The following is a 16,124-nucleotide window of genomic DNA, read 5'->3' on the forward strand; positions in this document are numbered from 1 at the left end:
CAGGGGCTGGGGTGGAGGTGTGGGGTGCAGCGAGGGAGGGGGCCTGCAGGGGCTCACCTCCCCCGTGCCCCCCGCCCCCAGGAGAGCGTCTCGTCCTCGGGGACACCGCACAAGCGGGACTCATTCATCTACAGCACGTGGCTGGAAGACAGCGCCAGCACCGCCAGTGGGGGCAGCTCCCCAGGTACCACCCAGAGGGGCCGCTCTGGGAGTGGGGGTGGGGGCTGGGCGGCCACAGAGGGTGGGGCTGGGCCGCGGCTGTCCCCGGCCCGGCAGGCCCCACGTGGCTGGGTGCCCTGCCCAGGTCAACTGGCAGGTGGCAGGGCCGGTGGCTTCTGGAAGCAGGGAGGCAAGAACTGGAGGGGTCCCCGTGAGAGGGACTTGGCAGGGCTGGGAAGCACCAGTGCCAACCGCCCACCCACCCATGCCCCCGTCTCCCTGGTGCCTCCCCGCGGCCAGTGAGGTGGCTCCCTCCTGCCCCCCTCCCCAGGCCCCTCGCGGTCACCCCACCCAGACGCCGGCAAGCCGGGGGACCCTGCCTGTCCTGAGATTAAGATCCAGCTGGAAGTGTCTGAGCCGCACACGCCCCAGCTGGTACGTGCCGGGCACGGGGGACGCGGGCACCCAGAGTTGGGGCCAGGAGGGGTGGACTTGTCCAGCCTGGGCACAGCCAGTGACTGCTGCCTCCCTGTGTCTCCTGCCCCACATCTCCACCTGTCCTGCCACCTGCCTCCCGGCCTGTCTGTCCGAAGGGCTGTTAGCCAGGCCAGCCCCTGCAGGTGAGACTGAGAGGGTCAGCCCCTCCCCCATCACTGGCTGGGGAAGGGCGGGACTGGGGGAGGCTGGGCGGCTCCTGCTCCTTCCTGTCGCTTGTCTGGGGTGAGCCACGTGTCTGTCGGGGACTCAGGCAAATGCTGGGCCCTCTCCGGGCCTCAGTTTCTTTGTCTGTGCGATGGGGCCATCTGTCCAGAGGACAGGATTGGGAACCCGGAGAGACGCTTGGTGACCACCTGGTGGAGAGGAGTCTGCGGTTCCCGTGGAACGGGAGGACCCGGAGCCTGTGTCTCCGCGCGTGGGCCCCTCCCAGGCCGCCGTCCCCTGCTCCTTGGGCCCTCCACCTCCCTGTGTCCTGCAGATGAGGCCGCAGAAACACAAGCTGAAGAGGCTGTGTCAAGTTGAGACAGATGGGACCTCTGCGCCCACGGCCCCCCGCCTTCCCCTGGGCCCACCCATCTGGGCTGTCTCTGCAGGGCAGAGCCATCCAGACCTGGGAGCAGAGAGGCTGCGGGCGTCATCCCCACCCCCCAGGCTGGGGGTCTGGGCTGGGGCAAGGCCTGCTCACCCCTCCCAAGGGCCTCCATCAGCCCCGGGTGCCTCTGTACTCAGGGGAGCGAGGTGGGAGAGGGTGCCCCTACCTCGGAGGCAGCAGGATGTGGGGTGGGCTGGGAGTCTCGAGCCCTGGCTTCTGACTTGGGTTCTGCTGTGTGACTCTGGACGAGTTGCTCTCCCTCTCTGGGCATCTCTGCTGCAAATGGACAAGATTCTTTCAGAGGTCCCTGAAAACTGTGATTCCGCGCACCTGCCCCAGGAGAGGGCTCGTCCTCCCTGGGGCTGCCCGTCACGCTGCCCGCTGCTTCTCCAGGTCCCGGGCCCCCGGTGGGCTGAGGGGACAGGGAGCTTGTCACGCCCCTTGCCCCTCCTGGACCCCCAAGCTCTGCCACAGATCTGCCGACACCCACACCCTGTCCACTGCCTACAGGTGACAGATGAGTGACCCCTCATGGCAGAGGGGTCCCTGGCTCCTCGGCCAGCACCCAGCTTAACCCCTGCCATCCCGCACTCCCGGGCAGTCTGGCCCGAGGGCCCACAGGCCTTGGCTGTCCTCACCACCATGAGTCCCTGTCCTTGTGTGTGTCTGTCCACACTTTTTAGGCGCCAAAGGCCAGGCCTCTGGCCCCACCACCCGTTTTGGAAGCCCCCGTGGCTGTGTGTACGTCGGTAACAGTTGTACAAAATAAATTCTATTTATCGCTATTGTACCCCGAGTGAGGGCTGGCTTTGTGTGTGACAGGTGCCCAGTGGTGCCCGGGGGTGGGGCCAGGCCTGTGCCCAGCAGAGCTGCTGGGTCTGGGGTCACCTCCAAGGCCACCCAGCAAGACCTGTGCCATCTTCCCCAGGGTGGTCCCTTCCCTCCGCCCTGTTCCCCTTCCCCACACAGGGATGAACACGTCCCCACACAGGTTTGAGTCCTGGCCCCATCTCTGTTATCTGAGTAGTGCTGAGAAACTTGCTTCCCTGAGCCTCAGTCTTCACCTCCGTAAAATAGGAACAGTTGTGCCTCTTCCGAGGGTTTACTATGAGGACTTAATGAGTTGCTGTGTATCAAACCCCCAGCACACAATAGGTGCTTGATTACCCATGCCTTCTCTTTCCTCTTGTTCAGGGGTTTCCAAGAGTGTCCCCTCATGTGGCCACCAGGGGGCGCCAAGGGATAGCGCCCCAGGACAGACAGGGCTGGGGGACTGGAAGGTGGGGATGAATCGGCCAAGGTCCCTGCCCTGAGATGCTCACAGTGTGGACAGTGGAATATGGGGGGAGGGGTCGGGGATGGCCGGGTGTGCCAATGAGCAGGGGCCTGGGGGAGAGCAGTGCAGGGAGCCATCCTAGGGACTGTCTTAGGGAAGTGTTCCTGGGAGAGGGAACCATGTGTGCAAAGGTGTGGAGGGCATAGTCCGCCTGGGGGTGGGAAGGAAGTGACCGGTTCTGAATGGGGGGATGGTGCCGGTGCAGGGGCCTGGGACGTGGGCGGGGCTAGGGCTCACTGCACAGGGCAGCGGGGGTGCTGGTGGAGAGTGGGCAGGACCAGCAGAGTGAGGAGGGGATGCAGGGAGCTGTCGCTGGAAGGCCTGAGCAGCTGGACAGGGGACCCTCCGATGGGATCTGGAGCAGAGGAACGAACTGGGGAGACCCGCAGGGGTCCAGCCTGGGTGCTGGGCAATGGGGGGTCCTCTGGGGTGGGAAGGTAGTTTGGGGAACAATGGGTCTCCTCACATTTGGGGGTGTGTTGGGGAACAACGGGCTTGGGGTGAGCACCACACAGGGCCCTGGGATCAGCCATGCGCTGGCCTCCCTGCCAGTGCCCACCGCATCCCAGGACCATGCTGGGCTGTCCTGACAGGCCCTGGCGACCCTCCGATGGCTCAGGCCAGCCAGGGCTGAGTCACACCCAAGCCAGCCCGCCCACCTGGGTTTGGCCTTAAGCAGCCCCGGGCTCAGCGGGGCCCCTGCCAGCCCACCCCACTGCCCCAGTTGGCCTCCGCTGACCCTGGGGTCCCAGCACTGCAGCTCTCGCTGCCTCAGCATCTGCCCCATCGCACCCTCCCTGGGCGGCCACACGCAGCACCAAGGTTAAGGGCTCTCTGAGTTGTCCAGAGTGGACAGAGAGGAGGCCCATCAGCTCTATCAGAAAAACTTCAGAGGGCGAAGGCTCAGCCAAGGGCGTGGCGGCCGCCACGGCGGGGCCAGCACACATACCACATGGGAGACCATGGGAACAGATGCTATGGTGTCCTCCACCCGGAACAGAGCTCAGCCCCTCGACCTCCCACGTGTGTGCCCACCCCCCACGGCTCTGTCCTGAGCCAAGACAGTCAGCCAGGGGCTATCGTGGCCGAGCAGGTGGGCAGCTTGGCCAGCAGGATCTGCCCGGCTCCTTCCTGGTCTACACTGTGCCAGGCCCCCTCTGGGGGAAGGAAAGGCCTCAGGGTGGGAGTTCAGGCCAGCCCCCAGCCCTCTGGGCTCCAAGGTGGGGCCGGGGGAGGCTGAGACGAATCTGGCCTCCAGGATCAAAGTGTCCAGCACTGTTGCCCTTGTGCCCGCGCCAGCTCTGGGCTCACCCTGGGTTCCGGGTGGGGAGGGCGGGCCAGGACACTGACCCAAGGGGGGAATTAGGGCTTGGGTGGGGGGTGCCAGGTTCCGGGAAGCACTGACTGCCTAGAAATAGCTGTGAGCGTTGACGCAGCAGCCAGAGGTTGCCCCAGACTCCGCTCTGACACCCCCGGCCGCTGCCTCTGCTGGGACCCACCTTTCTCGCCCAGCCTCAGTTTCGCCACCTGTGCGACATCAGGGCCCCTCCCTACCACCGTGGAAAGGCCATCTTGGTCTGCAGGCTCCTTGCGGAGCGCCCGGTAGGGGACCCAGACACGGTAAGAGGGGTCCTCCCACACACACCAGCTGGGGTGTCCCTGGACATCTGTGGCCAACCCTGGGACAACCTTGCCAAAGAGGCAGCCACAGGCCCAGGCCGGCCCAGTGCCAGGGGACTGGGTCCTGGCCACCCTCCGCTGCCCAGGCCACAGGGGGTGCTCCGCCAGGGACCCTGGAATGTGTAGGTCCCTCCCTCCCTCCCTTGTCCGTCCTGCCAAGGGGACAGCCCAGGACGGAGCATCTGAAATAGCCAGATCTGGTTAGCTAGGCTAATTTTAAAAGCCACTCTGGCTGCCCCTTGGGCCCTTCTGGGAAGCCATGAATGTCCCTGTGTGTGCCCCTGGGAGGCAGGACCGGGGGACAGTGGCAGGGGTGGGGGCCGGGCTCTGAATGCAGCCTGCTGGTGCTGGAGACCCCAAACTGCCTCCCGGGCCCTGCCAGTCTAGGGCCCAGAGTTGGGGCTCAGGGGCCCAGCTCCTGTCTCTCTGTCCCCGTCTCCAAGCCCCTGCATCGTCTCCTCTGCCTGCTCTCCCCAGGCAGATCTGGGCAGGGGGCCTTCCCTCTGCGGCTCTGTGCTGTCCTCTCCCCTCTGTCCCTCTCTGCCCTGCCTCAGTGTCCCTTTAGTGCTGTGTCCCTGCCTCTCTGCAGGAGGCCGCGTCCAGCATTCCTGACAGCACATAGCCTGGGCCGCGCACCCCAGGTGGGGGGAGAGGTGACGTCCACTTGGGAGCCAGGGTTGCAGGTGGGGCTCCTGGGGCGGTGCAGGCGTCCTGGGAACTGACAGGAGCTGTAGCTGCAGGCAGGGCCAGGTCCAGGCACGACCTCGGCCATCTGGCCAGGCCAGGTGCCAGTGGGAGGAAGGAGCTTCAGCCGTGGCGTTGCCAGACTTAGCAAACAGAAACACACGGTGCCCAGTTAAATTTGAATGTCACATAAACAAGGGATAATTTTTAGTTTAAGTATACCTCGTGCAATATTTGGGACATACTTATACAGAAAAATGATTCCTTGTTTATCTGAAATTCAATTTTAACTGGGTGTCCGGTATTTTACTTGGCACCCCAATCCAGTGAGGCTCCGGCAGGGGGAGGGAGAGGTTTCTCAGGTACAGCAGGAGTTTCATATGCCAGTCTGATGGAGGAGGCATAGCTCCTGCCTTCAGGGAGCTCTCAGTTTCCTGGGGTGGGGGCCCTGAGACCTTCTCAGTGGAACCATGGCCTTTGAAAGGGAGGGAGGGGTGTGTAGGATCTGCTGGGCCCAGTACCTGGCACACAATAGGCGCTTCATAGTGTTTGTTGAATGAATGAAGGACTCCCCCAGCCCATGGCCAGGGGGAGCTGCATGGCCAGCAGGGGGCCCCAGCTCCCTACCTCCCAAGCTCCCTGGAGCCAAGGAGAATGGCACCGCCACCACCCCCTGCGTACCCCAAAGTGAGCCTCAGAGGAACAAGGGGGCCGTGGAGTAGGGACAGGGGGCGCCATCCCTTCCCAGGCCTCAGTGCCATGCCAGTGTCCCGCTTGGGTAAGGGTGCAGGTGCCGGGTGGGGACCAGAGCAGGGCTCTCTCTGACTACTGGCCTCCAGCGCTGCAGAGATAAGGGGGACTGGGGGGGGGGACCAAAGAGGCACTGCTCAGTGCTCCCCGCGAGAATGTGGACAAACCTGGGGGATTTCTGGGACCCAGAAAGCTGGGGATCCTTATTTCTAGGGGTGAGATTTGGGCCTGTGGCTCATCAATCTCAAGGGTCCTCCTGGAGGCAGAAGACCACTAGGGACCGGCCTACTGCTGCCTCCTACCCCTACTCCCCACCCTCCCCCAAGGCAGGGGCCCTTAGTTAACCGTGCCTCTCATTCCTCACTGTCTGGCTGTCACCACCCACTGAGATGTCCCACTGGGACCCTGTGTCAATCCCACCTGTTCCAAGGCCAGCATTGGCTTCAGGGGTGACCTGGGGCGAATCTGTGGTCCACAGCCTTGGCTTCCCCAGCCCTACAATGGGGTCGCACTAGCCGCTCATCCATAGGCTCCTGCAGGATGTGTGGATGGTGTCGGCCCCCAGGGAGTGGCTTGGGGGAGGGAGCTGCTGCTGTTGCTATGATGATGAGGAGGAAGAGGAGGAGGATGAGTTCAGGGCCCTGGTTGGGGGGGCAGGAAGCAGCGGGCTGCCTCCATGGTCTGTGCCCCGCTGATGCCATTCTGGGAAGGCCACACTCACCTCAGCCATCTCAGCCCCACCCCTCCTTTTCCAGGACCCTTGGCTGCTTGGGGGGTGGGGGGCTGCGGGCTTTAGGTGCTGCAGGAAACCCTTCAGAGATGAGTGGGGGGGGGGGCTGCAGCTCCAAGCCCGGCTCCCTCTGCAACTGCAGTGTGGGTGGAGTCTGCCCCATCCTTCCCCCCGCCCCCAGCTCCCGCTGCTCAGGCCTCGGTTTCCCCAACTGTGCAGCCAGGGGCTGGCTGGAAGTGCTGCCGTCCTGGACAGGGGCCCCTGTCTGTGTCATCTTGTTAGTAACAGTTCAGCCCTGAGCCTATAATCACACGTGTCCGGGGATGAACTAACAGCGTTTCTCTAAATTGGGCTCTCACTGTGGCTCTCGGTGGAGTCAGAGCGCCCTCAGCCCCCAGCTGGCCACAATCGGGGAGGTTGTCCCCACCTGCCCTGCAAGGCCCAAGGGACACCCCCCCCCCCCCGAGCCAGCGGTGGGTCCTGGGGACCTGTCTGCCATGCTCTGTGCCAGGCACTCTTCACCCAGGGGCCTCGCCACCGCTCTGGGAGGCAGAGACCCCTGGGATGCTGTTTCAAAGGGAAACTACAGCGCAGAGAGGGGAAGTCAGTTGCCCAAGGCTGCTCAGCTGGGGTGTGGCAGAGGCCGACTTTGAACCTAGCTCTGACTCCAGGGCTTCTATCTTGGCCTGAGGCTGAGAAGTGCCCCTCCCAGCTCAGCCCAAGCCTCCCCCCAGGGACTCTGGAGCCGCCCCCTGGCAGGTTGGTGGCAGCCGGCTCAGTGTACACGTGACACCGCCAGCGACCCCTTCCCCACTGGACACAAAGACCCTGCTCCCTTCTGCACCTCCCACTCGGCCACCCGCCTTCCTCCAGCCCTGGGCCCGGCGCCTGCCTGCTGCTGCCCCGTCCTATGCCCTGAGAAGTGGGGTCTGAGGCCAGAGAGCGGGGTGTTGGCGGAGCGGCCAGAGGCAGTGCCCCTGCTCAGGCCGGCGGGCGGGGAGCCTGCGGTTTCCCTGTTTGTTCTGGAGATCCCAGCCGCTTCCCAGAGGAGACAGCTAGTGGTTCCCAGGCCACAGCCCCTCAGGCGGAGCCAGACCGCGGCTGGCCAGGCCGGGAGCACTGCCCGCCAGCCCTCCCGGGCTCCGCCAGGCCCTGGCGCTGGGTGGTCTGGGAGGGGGCCAGGATGGCCTCCGGAGCCGTGACCAGCGCCAGGCTTGGGGCTGCCCTGCCAGGGACCCAGAGGGGAGGTCCTAAGGGCCTCCCAAGGGACCCCCATCCCCCTTAGGCTTCCAGCCGGCTCAGCCAGGAGCCCACCTTACAGGCTGGTGGAGTCAGCGTTGGCAGTGGAGACCAGCCCCCAGCCCTGCCCTCCTCTGCACCTCAGTTTGTCCATCTCTGCAATGGGCAATGGGCAGGCCTTCCTCCTGGCCACGGGCATCTCCAGCTGGGGGGGGGGGGGGCGGCTGGGCGGGGGCAGCCCCGGCTGGAAGGATCCCAGCTGTTTCCAAGTTCATCCTTAGGGGCTTGTCCTTGCCATGCGCTCTCTGTTCCCCGGAGGTGAACACCTGCTGGAGTGGAAAACAGTTCCGGGGACCCCAGTTCAAATCCTGACTGCAGACTCCCTGTGACCCTGGGCAAGAGACTTCCTCCCCGTCCCCACCGTGACCCAGCTGGAAGGCTCCCCTGCACTCCAGCCGGCTCTGCCTGGCTCCCCCCCCCCCCAGCACTGCCATCCCCAACAGCACCCAAGTCCAATCCGTTTTCTCCCTGAGTCGGCCCCTCCCCCAAAGCTCCATCCACCCAGGGGCTCAGGCCAAAAACGCATGGGTGCCCCAATTCTGCTGCTTCCACCATCCCCCGCTGGCCCACTGGCTTCAACTCCCAAACACGTCTGGGATCCAGCTCCTTCCCGCCACTGCCACACTCTGCCCGGTCCAAGCCACCACCACCGCCGCCAGCTCCGACAAGGGAAACGTGTCCAGGCTGTGCCGTGACGTCTCCAGCTGCTGCCGGGCCCTGCTCTGCATGGTAGCCTGGGTGATCCTTCCAAAGCATTGCCGATCAAGGCTCTCCCAGCGTCAAACCCACCCGTAGCCTCCCCCGTGTGCCTTTCATTCCCCGCCGAGTGCAGCTCCCCCATGACACCCCTTTCTCTGGGCTCCGCATCACCTTGCTTCTGTCCCTCAAACGTGTCAAGCTCATCCCTGCCTCCGGGCCTCTGCACCTGCTCTGTTCCCTGCTCAGCACAGTCTCTCGTCCAGCTCTGTGCAAAGCTGCCATCTTACTAACTCAGCTCAGTGTCACCCCCTCAGCAGGGCTTCCTCGGCAACCAGCAATGGGAGTGGCCCCACTCTCTAGACCTTGGTTTTTGCATCTGTAAAATGGGACCAGCACCAGTGCCTGACCTCCCGTGTTGTTAAGAGGATGAGCAGAGACCGTTGGCATGGGGTGGGGCTGAGCGTGAGGCAGGCACTAGAAGCCTCTGAGCCCTCCCTGCTTGCTGCCATCTGCAGTCCCAAGGCCTGGCCCCCCTGAGTTGGCCGTGAGACCCTGGTGCTGAGGTGGCAGCTGAGCTCCTCTGCCCATTTCACTGTGTGACTTCAACTTGGTGTCTGACCCTCTCTGGGCCGTCTTCCTCCCCAGACAGTAGAGGCTCGCTGCAGCTCTGAGCTTTGTTTGGGGCATTGTAGAAAGAGGCCTAGGGGCCAGCACTGTGCTGTAGTGGGTAAAACCTCTGGCTGCAGTGCCTGCATCCCATATGGATGCTGGTTCGAGACCCAGCTGCTCCACTTCCCATCCAGCTCCCTGTCGATGGCCTGGGAAAGCAGTGGGATGGCCCAAGTGCTTGGGCCCCTGCACCCATATGGGAGACCCGGAAGAAGCTCCTGGCTCCTGGCTTCAGATTGGCCCAGCTTCAGCCATTGTGGCCATTTGGGGAGTGAATCAGCAGATGGAAGACCTTTCTCTGTGTCTCTCCCTCTCTCTGTAACTCTTTCAAGTTAATAAATAAATTTTAAAAAAAGAAGAGGCCTAAGCCCCAGGAGGTGCCTTTGAGAGGTGGGGTGGGGGGATGGTGGTGATGCTCAGGGCAGACAAAGGGCCCACTGGGCACTGACATTCGGTGTGGGTGTGGGTGTCAGGACAGTCCTTGCTGCTCCGGCCCCAAGAGCAGGCAGCAGTGGCTCAGGCCTTCTTCCAGGGCTCAGGGGGGCAGAGCGTTTGTATGACCCCATCCCAAGGCCTCCAGGTCCCGCCTTCACCCTGACCCTGCCAGGGCCCTTGGGTCTTGGCCTCATCATGGCCATTTCTCCTGCTCAGGCCACCTGAGGGGCCAGGAGGCCCAACGCCAGTGTGCCCAATACTAGGCTGACTTCTGAGACCCAGGACTCCTGGGGCCAACACCCTGGCTCCCCCAACCAGGACAAGGGCTGGGGCTGCGCCTCAGCTTCCAGGCAAGAGGACAGGCTCCCGGCGACCAGCTCCTGGCCTCCACACCCAGCCCGCCCCACCTGGAACTGACCCCCGCCACCTGGAGCTGACCCCCGCCACCTGGGACTTATGCAGACCCACTTTCCTGAGCCCGGATTCAGCGCCTCCCTCCACCCTGCCTGGCCCCCTGTGGCTTCAAGGTCAAGGAGTCCACAGATGAGGGCAGTGGACTCTAGCAAGTGGGAGGCAGTGACCAGGCTGTGCCCAAGCCCAGGACCAGAGAGGGGGCGCAGGAGACCCACTTACAGACACTAGTGATGAGTGACAGCGCCACTTCCAGGGGAAGGTACTTGCCTCCGGCTCTGTTGGCTGAGGGACGAGCCCGCCTGAGTCTGGCCTGGCCGCCGCCGCCGCAGGAGGCTACAACTGTGTGATTAAAACCTCGCTCTCTGGAGCCAGGCAGCCTGGCTTCAGGTCCTGGCGCTGGCCCTTGGCAGTCGTGTTGCTTCCGATAACTTAGCTCACTCCTCGGTTTCCGTTCCTTCATCTGTGAATTGGGGGTAAAGACAGCCCCTGGGCCCCGAGGGCTGCTGGGAGCAGGGCCGTGAACTTGCGCTGGAAGGCACTTAGGGGCCAGGCCTAGGCTCGGAACCCTGAAAACGCCCCCACTGTGTCTCAGTGGGCAGGAGCGGAGGTGGCCTTGGCCTGGCCTGCCCTGCGCCACGGCCCGAGGTTCTCACAGGACCAGGAGGAGCCAGAAAGGGGCCCGGAGCCGGCAATACCAGGAGGCCCACAGGAAGCCCAAATCCTCTTCTGAGAACTTAATGCCCGCTCCCCCTACCCCCCATCGGCCGGGGCTAGATCACGGTGGGAGGTCTTCAGCATAGCAGACTAATTGCAAATGCTACCTTCTCAAGGGCTGCTGGGGCGGGACAGGGGGCGGAGCTTTTTTCCCTTGAAGAGAGAGATTGGCATCTGCAAGGGGCAGAACACAGACTGGGACCAGGCAGAGCTGGGTTCCTCTTCCAGCTGTCACCTGCAAGCCACGGGCTCCGGAGCAGGTCCCGATGGCCTCTGTGCCTCAACTTTCACATCCGTAAAATGGGAGGGAGACTGGGGGGATGTGGCAATGTGCTCTCAAGGCGACAGCTCCACCGCCTGTCTTGGGCATCTGGTGGCGTCTGTGGCTCTCACTCTCAGCCTTCAGTTGCTGATGATGCAGCCATTTGCCTGGCTCTACCTAGCTGGAGCCAGGACTCTCAGGGCCACGTTGGGAGCTTGTCCTCCCTCTCCATCTGAGTGACCCCAGCTCCTCCTGCCTGGTCGAAGACAGTGGACTCCGTGCTGGCCTCCCAGCCCCTGAGGCCTCTTCTTGAGGTGTCCTCAAAACTGCCTTCCAGGGTGATCTTTCAGAAATGGTGCTCAGGGGTCAGCATTGGGGCAGAGCAGATAAAGCCGCCAGCTGTGACACTGGCATCCCCTGTGGACGCCAGTTCAAGTCCCAGCTGCTCCACTTCCTACCCACCTTCCTGCTAATGGACCCGGAAAAGCAGCAGAAAGATGGCTCAAGTATTTGGGCCCCTGCCACCCACATGGGAGACCCAGAGAAAGCTCCCGGTGCCTGGATTCAGCCTGGCCCAGCCCTGGTCGTTGCAGCCACCTAGGGAGTGAACTGGGGTAGGGGATGGAAGATCTCTTTATCTCTGTCTCTTCCTCTCTCTGTAACTCTGCCTTTCAAATAAATAAATAAATATTTTAAAATATATATATATTTGAAAGAGGTACAGAGATGGCTGGCGCTGCGGCTCAATAGGCTAATTCTCTGCCTGTGGCGCCAGCACCCCAGGTTCTAGTCCCGGTCGGGGCACCGGATTCTGTCCTGGTTGCTCCTCTTCCAGTCCAGCTCTGCTGTGGCCCAGGAGTACAGTGGAGGATGGCCCAAGTACTTGGGCCCTGCACCCCATGGGAGACCAGGAGAAGCACCTGGCTCCTGGCTTTGGATCAGCGCAGTGTGCCAGCCGCAGCACGCAGGCTGCAGCGGCCATTGGGGGATGAACCAACGAAAAGGAAGACCTTTCTCTCTCTCTCTCTCTCTCTCACTGTCCACTCTGCCTGTCAAAAAAAAAAAAAAAAAAAGAGAGAGAGAGAGAGAAAAGAAAGAAAAAGTTACAGAGAGAGAAAGAAAGAGATCTTCCATTCACTGGTTCACTCCTCAAACGGTTGCAACAGCCAGGGCTGGGCCAGGCTAAAGCCGGGAGCCAGGAGCTTCTTCCAGGTCTCCCACATGGGTGTAGGGGCCCAAGCTTTGGGTCATCTTCTACTGCTTTCCCAGGGAGCTGGATCAGAAGTGGCGCAACTGGGACTCGAACCGGTGTCCATATGAGATGCTGGTGCTGCAGGCTGCAGCTTAACCCACTATAACACAACACTGGCCACTAAACATATTTTTTTGAAAAATGACGCTCACTCTAGTCTAGAACCTTCCTTGGCTTCCTAGTGTCTTCAAGGTCAACCTCCAGCTGCTGCTGCTGCTGCTGCTGCTGCTGCTGCTTTTAAAGATGATTTTATTTATTTGAAAGTCAGAGTTACAGAGAGAGGTAGAGACAGAGAGAGAGGTCTTCCATCCGCTGGTTCACTCCACTGATGGCTGCAACGGCCTGAGCTGTGCCAATCCAAAGCCAGGAGCTTCTACCAGGTCTCCCATGTGGGTGCAGGGGTCCCAGCACTTGGGGCATCTTCTACTGCTTTCCCAGGCCATAGCAGAGAGCTGGATCAGAAGAGGAGCAGTGAGGAGCAGTCAGGACTTGAACCGGTGCCCATATGGGATGCTGGTGCTTCAGGCCAGGGCTTTAACCCACCGTGCCACAGCGCCGGCCCCGACCTCCAGCTTCTTGGGACCTTTCCAAGCTCATCTCTGCTCTGGTGCTCCCTGAATTCCCCTGGACCAGTTCGCCCTCAGTGTCCCTGCCCTTGCTAAGCCTCAGCACACTTGGTGCCTTCTCTGCCTCTGTGCCCACCTGCCGAGTACCCCTCCCTGCCCCCCAGCTCCTTGCTTCTCTACACGTGAGCTGACCTCAGGTGACCATTCTGTCTCCCACTGCACAGGGTGGGGCAGGGGTCACAGCTCCGGCTCCACCTCGCCTGCAGGGGCTTTAGTGTCAGAATACAGGGGATGCTGGGCGGGGCCAGACAGGAGCGCTCTACCCGCTCCTTACTCCTGCTGACCCTGAGAGAAACAGGGTCCACTGCTAGCCAGAGCTTCCGATGTTTCAAAAAAGCCATAGAGAGGAACTGGCATTGTGGCACAGCAGGTGAAGCCCCCACTTGCGATGCTGGCGTCCCATACTGGAGCGCCGGCTCCCGTCCTGATGCTTCCACTTCTGACCCAGGTCCCTGCTAACTGGGAAGGCAGTGCAAGGTGGTCCACGTACTTGGGCCTCTGCTAGCCACATGGGAGACTCAGATGCAGTTACTATTTCTGGCTTCAGCTTGGCCCAGATCCAGTGGTCAGGGCCCTCTGGGGAGCGAACTAGGGGATGCAAGATTCTCTCTCTCTCTGCCTTTCAAATAAACAAATTGATCTTTAAAAGCCTGAATTCCAGATCTTCTGTGAAATCTCTCGGTCTTCTGAGCGTGGTGGAAGGTGGACATTTGGCACGGTGATGTAGGACACTGCCCGGGCCTTCTGCGTCCTTGGACAGCGTGCCTGGGTCTGAGTCCCGGCTCTGTCCCCGGTTCCAGCTCCCTGCTGCTGACTCAAGTACTTGGGTCCCTGCTACCTACGTGGAAGACCCGGATGGAGTCCCCAACTCTCGGCTCCAGCCCAGCCCAGCTGCGACTGTTGAGGGCATTTAGGGAGTGATCTAGTAGATCTCTGTCTCTCTGCCTTTCAAATGAAAGGAGGGGAGCTCGTGGGGAGGTCCGGGGCGTGTGCTAGTCGGAGGCGACCAGAGCCTGCGTCCCACGTGGCGCACAGAAACCCAGGGAGGAGCGGCACCTCCTGCGGGGCGTGGCACAGGGCCTCTGGCCCGACGCCGGACGCCGGACGCAGGCAAGGCGAACACCTGCTCTGCCTCCGGCGCCGGGAGCAGCCCCCAGCCGAAAACTACATTTCCCAGTCTCCTTTGCGGCGGGGCGGGCTCCGGGCCGGCTCTCCCCGCTCGGAGGACGCGCGGCAGTGCGGAAGTGCCCTGTGCCACTTCCGGGAAAAGGGGCCGCTAGGCCGCGGTGCGAGTTCTCCCGTCTAGGTGCGGGAAGCGCGTCCAGAACGCGGAGGGGGCGGCAGAGCCACGGAGTGGAGAAGGGCTGGGTCCCATGGGGCGCCTGGCGGGGGGGCCCAGCCCGACGTTTGCGACAGCAACCGGTCCTTACCGTGTTAGCTTAGTGAGGTTCCTGGGTTTGGCTTTCGCAGAAGACAGGGCTGGCGCCGTGGATGGAAGAGGCGTTGTCAGCTCCCGGCTGTTGTTCCTCCCGAGACAGTGCACGTGGGTGCTGTCAGGGCAGCCTCTACTACTCAGGTGGCCGTGCGTGCCGGTGGGCGGAGCCGAGACCTCTGCCTGCACCCCCGGCTCGGATGAGGGCTCAGAGCCCAGCAGTTGGGCTGCGAGGCTGTGAATGACCCAGGCCCCGGGCCCAGCCTGGGAGAGGGCAACCTGGGAAGGCTCTGGGCCTCCGACACCGCCGCCATCCCTTGGCCTAGGTCAGGGCACGAAGAGCTGCTGGCTCCCGGCGGGGTCCTAAGCACTCGGTAGGTACCAGACAGGCACCGAGCTTTGGCAGGGGTTGCCGGGCAGTTTGTCCAAGTTCATGAAACCAAGAGATGTTGGACCCCGGGTGAGGATCCCAGCATGAGCCTCCAGCCCCATCCGTGTGTCCGCGTGTTTTCTGGCGTTCTGCCAATGCCGCGGCACCAGGCAGGGTCTTCGGGCTCCAGTGTTCCTTGTCCCGAGTAGCCCTTAGCCAATGGGAGCAGAGGTGAGGAATACACACCCTTGGGGTGCCTCCCCCCACCCCACAGCCACCTGATTCATGACGCCCCCTTTCTCAGCCTCCTTCCCTCCCCGGCCTCCCCATCTCGCACTGAATGTTCTCAAAGGATCGTCTCCGGGGCTGCCTTTGGGGAAACCCAGCCTGAGATGCAGAGTATGGTTTGCACACCTCTGAGCCCTGTGAATCGGTTTCGGGTGGTACTGTGAACGGTTAACGGTCGTGTGCTTACATATAACGTGGAAGGATTGTTCCAGAAATGATAATGTAGAGATACGGCAGAAATTGTGACGGCGGGGATGGGCTTAGCGCCCGAGGCTCGGCACGGGGCATCTCTGTCCTGGCAGGGACGTGCACCTGCAGCCTCTGTGTGCCTGCCTCTTGGCCAGGACTGCTCGGAAGCTGAGAGCACTCTGCCCGGTTTGCATTTTCCATCCTGACGCCTGCTTTCTCGTCTGAGTTCAGATTTGACCGGTATGTGTTCTAAGTCATCTGTTTGGGCTGCCGCAGGACCTGGCGCGCGGAGGTTTGGTCATGTATTGTAAACACATCAAGGCTGTCATTAAGTGTGGGAGCTCTGGAATCAGACCCGGTCTCAGATCCCAGCGCCACACCTTGGGGGATCCGGGTGCTCCTCCCACGCCCTTGTTGCCCTCATCTCTAAGCCTGGGTGAGGGGCCTTGGCTGCTGGTAAGAGTAAATGGCAGCGTGGCCTGTCGTAAGTGATCGGGGTTCAGGCAGCGAGGCACGAGGAGCGAACTTGGGGCGACCCTGTACTTCCCCAAGGTCCCCAGGCCCCATGCGTGAACGCCAGGCGCAGAAAGATGGCAGCCGCCTGGTGACGTGGAAGCTCTGTGGGGCCGGGGCCGTGTCTGTCTCCTTCACCGTGAGTTCTCAAGGCCTCCCACGGTGCCTACAGCACACGATGCCTGGACCAACTGAGCAGCTGCAAGGGGCCAGGGTCCATGGTGCTGTTGGCAAGTGCCACGCAGCAGAGGGGACCCCGGGCCCCCTTCAAGTCCTCCCTGCTGGGGGTCCTGGGGGGGCACTCTTCTTTAATCCTCACAGCAACCCAGGAGTGGGCTGCCTCCCATTCTACAGATAAGACGACTGAGACACAGACACACAACAGTTTGTCCAGAGTCACCCAGGTAATGAGCGCTGTAGGCTCTCCCTGCCCAACCGACCTGCACCCCCCGGACCCGGCGTCCACTCCCTCCCAGAGACAGGAGCTTATTTCAGTCTCTTCCTGACCACAAAGACTCGGCTCTGTCCTCAGA

At 62.4% G+C, this 16,124-nt stretch overlaps 1 protein-coding gene across 7 annotated transcripts in view; it reads left to right on the plus strand.

The window, feature by feature from the left end:
• RAP1GAP (RAP1 GTPase activating protein) overlaps positions 1-2,039 on the plus strand; it is a 62,386-nt gene extending 60,347 nt beyond the window's left edge. For 5 of the 7 annotated variants that reach the window (XM_070077020.1, XM_051856736.2, XM_070077021.1 and 2 more), the window contains 4 exons: positions 82-184; positions 491-594; positions 753-779; positions 937-1,059. In XM_070077020.1, the coding sequence (XP_069933121.1) occupies positions 82-184; positions 491-594; positions 753-761 (216 nt within the window). In that variant the 3' untranslated portion in view covers positions 762-779; positions 937-1,059. Of the gene's footprint in view, positions 1-81; positions 185-490; positions 595-752; positions 780-936; positions 1,094-1,135 lie in introns of those variants that run through there. The other 2 variants (XM_051856735.2, XM_051856737.2) reach the window with 2 other exon arrangements.
• Positions 2,040-16,124: the final 14,085 nt, after the last annotated feature.

Source organism: Oryctolagus cuniculus, chromosome 7 (genome assembly GCF_964237555.1).
Source record: "Oryctolagus cuniculus chromosome 7, mOryCun1.1, whole genome shotgun sequence".
In the NCBI taxonomy this organism is placed as follows: Eukaryota; Metazoa; Chordata; class Mammalia; order Lagomorpha; family Leporidae; genus Oryctolagus; species Oryctolagus cuniculus.